This window comes from Anolis carolinensis, chromosome 2 (assembly GCF_035594765.1).
Source record: "Anolis carolinensis isolate JA03-04 chromosome 2, rAnoCar3.1.pri, whole genome shotgun sequence".
Lineage (NCBI taxonomy): Eukaryota > Metazoa > Chordata > Lepidosauria > Squamata > Dactyloidae > Anolis > Anolis carolinensis.
The window spans coordinates 112461410-112465740 of NC_085842.1; the positions used below are offsets into that span (position 1 = coordinate 112461410).

A 4331-nucleotide genomic window follows, 5' to 3' on the forward strand; every position below is an offset into this window, starting at 1 on the left:
CCGAGACAGCCTTGGTCGCCTTGGTGGATGACCTCCGTAGAGAGCTGGACAGGGGGAGTGTGACCCTTTTGGTTCTCTTGGACATCTCAGAGGCTTTCGATACCATCGATCATGGTATCCTTCTGGGACGACTCTCTGAGATAGGTCTCGGGGGCACGGTTTTGTCGTGGCTCCGATCCTTCCTGGAGGGTCGCTCCCAGATGGTGAAGCTGGGAGACGCCTGCTCGGACCCCTGGCCTTTGAGCTGTGGGGTCCCGCAAGGCTCTATTCTGTCTCCCATGCTCTTTAACATCTACATGAAACCGCTGGGAGAGGTCATCCGGAGTTTTGGAGTTAGGTGTCACCTCTATGCAGATGACGCACAACTCTACTACTCCTTTCCACCTAATTCCAAGGAGGCCTCTCGGGTGCTGGACGAGTGCCTGGCCGCTGTGTCTATCTGGATGAGGAGGAACAAGCTGAAGATCAATCCCGACAAGACAGAGGTCCTCCTGGTCGATCGTAATCCTGACCGGGGTATAGGGTGGCAACCTGTGCTGGACGGGGTTACACTCCCCCTGAAGCCACAGGTCCGCAGTCTGGGAGTCCTCTTGGATTCATCGCTTACGCTCGAGGCCCAGGCGTCGGCGGTGTCTGGGAGGGCCTTCGCACAATTGAGACTCGTGCGCCAACTGCAACCGTACCTCGCGAAGGCTGATCTGGCCGGGGTGGTCCATGCCTTGGTCACCTCCAGACTGGACTACTGTAATGCGCTCTACGTGGGGCTGCCCTTGAAAATGGCTCGGAAGTTCCAACTGGTCCAACGAGCGGCAGCCAGGATGTTAACTGGGGCCCCTTACAGAGAGAGGTCAACCCTCCTGTTCAAGGAGCTCCACTGGTTGCCATTTACTTTCCGAGCCCAATTTAAGGTGCAGGTGCTTACCTACAAAGCCCTGAACGGTTTGGGACCATCCTACCTCCGTGACCGCATCTCCGTCTACAAACCCACGTGTTCACTTCGGTCATCTGGAGAGGCCCTGCTCGTGATCCCGCCTGCGTCGCAAGCGCGGTTGGTGGGGACACGAGACAGGGCCTTCTCTGTGGTGGCCCCCCGACTCTGGAAGACCCTCCCCAAGGATCTCAGACAGGCCCCTACATTGGCAGTCTTCAGAAAGAACTTGAAGACCTGGCCGTTCCAATGTGCCTTCCCAGATTAATAAAAAATCTCCAACACCAAGTCCCATAAGCACTTTATTAGAACTAAGATTGTATATCGCACTCTGCACTTGCCCTAGAAGCCTTATATATCACCTGTCACATCAGCACTTTTAATCTTGTACCCATTACTCTGGCCCGGCCCAGTTTTATTGTGTTTTAGCGTATTGTTTATTGCTTGTTGTTTATACTGTTTTAATTGTTTTTAATTTGCCTTTTGTTTTGTATTGTTATATTGTGTGTTGAGGCCTTGGCCTTTGTAAGCCGCATCGAGTCCTTCGGGAGATGCTAGCGGGGTACAAATAAAGTTTAACAATAATAATAATAATAATAATAATAATAATAATAATAATAAATAATGTGTGGTCGCTTTGCTTCATGGCCACCCCCAAGTGTGGCGCGGGAGGAAGAGGGGGAGCTTTTGGCGCCTGTTCTGCTCTTCCCTGATTCGGAGACCTTTCAGCACTGAGCCCCGCCGGACAGCAGCGCTCCTGTGCGCAGGCGCACTCTGGCGCCGGGGGAGGGATGGGACCGAGCCCTCCTCCTCCTCCTCGGGGCAGAAGGGTGCGTGCACGCCCTCTGCCCAGAGGAGGAGGGGGGTCCCATTCCTCCCCAGGCGTAGTGGCGCGCCTGCGCAAAGGAGCTCCCTTCCCCTCCGAGGCATCCAGGCAGGGCAGGGCAGGGCGAGGCCGGCTGGTAAGCTGAGCGGAGGAGCCGAGATGGGGAGCAAGAGGAGGCGGCGGAGTGGGAGTGGGAGCGGCGTCGGGAGCCGCTCACTCTGAGAGAGAGAGCCTCCCTCCAGAGCGGATGCCAGGGGCTGCTGCTGCTGCTTACCTGCCGGCAGGTGCGCCTCCTCCGCCGCCACGATGCTGGGCATGAACCCCAAGCACCCCTTCGGCCTCCCGCTGCCGGAGGCCCCCAAGTTCCCCCCGGGACTCCACGCCTGCCTCTCGGCCCCGCAGGTAGGTCGCTCCTTCAGGCGCACTTGCGTTTTGACAGGTTGCGCTGGATGTTTTGGTTTCGTGTCGCCGGCAGAACAACCGCTTGCCTGCCTCTCCTCCCATTCTGGGCACCGCAATGGAATGTGTCCAGGGGAGGGCGACTAAAATGATCAAGGGTCTGCTGAACAAGCCCTATGAGGAGCGGCTTAAAGAGCTGGGCATGCTGGGCTTGCAGAAGAGAAGGCTGAGAGGAGACATGATGAAAGCCATGTATAAATATGTGAGGAGCAAGCTCGTTTTCTGCCACCCTGGAGACTAGGACGCAGAACAATGGCTTCGAACTATAGCAGTGGTTCTATTGGTCCCCAAGTGTTTTGCCCTACAATTCCCAGTAATTCCAGCCAGTTTACCAGCTGTTAGGATTTCTGGGAGTTGAAGGCCAAAACATCTGAGAACCACTGAACTACAGGAAAGGAGATTTGACCTCACTGTGAGAGCTGTTCAGCAGTGGAACTCTTTGGCCCGGAGTGTGGTGGAGGCTCCTTCTTTTGAATGCTTTTAAACTTTGGATGCTTTGGGTGCTTTGAATGAGGTTTTCCTGCTTCCTGGCAGGGGTTGGACTGGGTGGCCTGTGAGGTCTCTCCCAACTCCAGGATCCTCTGATTCTAGTCTTTCCCTCTTTCCCCCCTCCCTCCCTCCTCCTCCTCCTCCCTCTGTCTCTGTATTAATTTTTATGACCTGAGCTTCGAGGGGGGATCTCTGCTCCGCTTTGCTCCGCGCACAGAGCGGGAGAGCGGGAGAGCGGGCGGGCGGGCGGGCGAGGGGGGAAGCGTGCCTGGCGGCAGACTTGACAGGATGTATTCCCCACTGACCCTCCTCCGCGCTTCTCCCCCTTGCAGCTCCAGGGCCATATATTCGGCGGCTTCGAGGAGAGCCTGCTGGTGGCGGCGGATCTGCTCTCCTCCTCCTCGTCGTCGTCGTCGTCGCAGACCAAGAGCCAGCAGCACCCCTTCCAGGCCATGAGCAGCGGCGGCGGCGGCGGCGGGCACCCGCACCACCCGCTCCAGCACCCCCACCCCCACCCGCCGCACCCGCCCCCCCACCAAGGCCTCGAGGGCGACCTGCTGGAGCACTTCCCTCCCTCCGCCTTGATGGGGGGCCCCGACCCGTCGCTGCACCCGCACTTGGGCCACCTCATGGCGCAGGCCCCTCCGCACCCGCACCCGCCTCCGCCCCCTCCGCCTTGCTTGGGCGACGTGGACTCGGACCCGCGGGAGCTGGAGGCCTTCGCGGAGCGCTTCAAGCAGCGGCGCATCAAGCTCGGCGTGACCCAGGCCGACGTCGGGGCGGCGCTGGCGGAGCTGAAGCTGCCGGGCGTGGGCTCGCTCAGCCAGAGCACCATCTGCCGCTTCGAGTCGCTCACGCTCTCGCACAACAACATGGTGGCCCTGCAGCCCGTCCTGCGCGCCTGGCTGGACGAGGCCGAGGCCGAGGCGGCCCAGAGGCTCCGCAGCAGCGCCAAGGCCGGCGGCGGGGAGCTGCTCTTCGGCGGCGGCGGCGGGCAGGCGGGCGGCGGGGCGGAGCGGAAGCGGAAGCGCACCTCCATCGCGGCGCCCGAGAAGCGCTCCCTCGAAGCCTACTTCGCGCTCCAGCCGCGGCCCTCCTCCGAGAAGATCGCCGCCATCGCCGAGAAGCTGGAGCTCAAGAAGAACGTCGTCCGCGTCTGGTTCTGCAACCAGCGCCAGAAGCAGAAGCGCATGAAGTACGCCGCCGCCCACTGAGCAGGGCGCGCGGGGAGGGACCCACAGGCGCAGGCACACGCGGAGAGAGAGAGAGAGAGAGAGAGAGAGAGAGAGAGATCCACGCGCGGGGAAGCCAGTCGCGCGGCTCGACAAGGAAACCAGCCCCGCAGGAACCTCTTTCGTGGCGCCTGAAGAGACCGAGAGACAGACCTGTGCACATCATCGATAGAGATAGAAATGCGTAAAGATCTCAACTTGGGTCTAACTCAGAAGGAGCCTGGGTTGCTGTGAGTTTTCCGGACTGTATGGCCATGTTCCATAAGTATTTTCTCCTGATGTTTTGCCTTCATCTGTGGCAGGCAGGGCTGTAGCCAAGGGGGGGGGGGGTGGATTAGGGGTTCAACACCCCCCCCCCCGAATTTTTTCAGGTTTTTTTTTAAACTGGTTTACTCAA

At 59.5% G+C, this 4331-nt stretch overlaps 1 protein-coding gene across 1 annotated transcript; it reads left to right on the plus strand.

The window, feature by feature from the left end:
- The first annotated feature begins 1678 nt into the window (after window positions 1-1678).
- pou4f3 (POU class 4 homeobox 3) lies at window positions 1679-4034 on the plus strand. Its single transcript, XM_062969375.1, has 2 exons — window positions 1679-2156; window positions 2990-4034. Exons 1-2 carry the CDS (start codon window positions 2061-2063, stop codon window positions 3914-3916), a joined length of 1023 nt encoding a protein of 340 aa, XP_062825445.1. The 5' UTR covers window positions 1679-2060; the 3' UTR covers window positions 3917-4034.
- The last annotated feature ends 297 nt before the right edge of the window (window positions 4035-4331 follow it).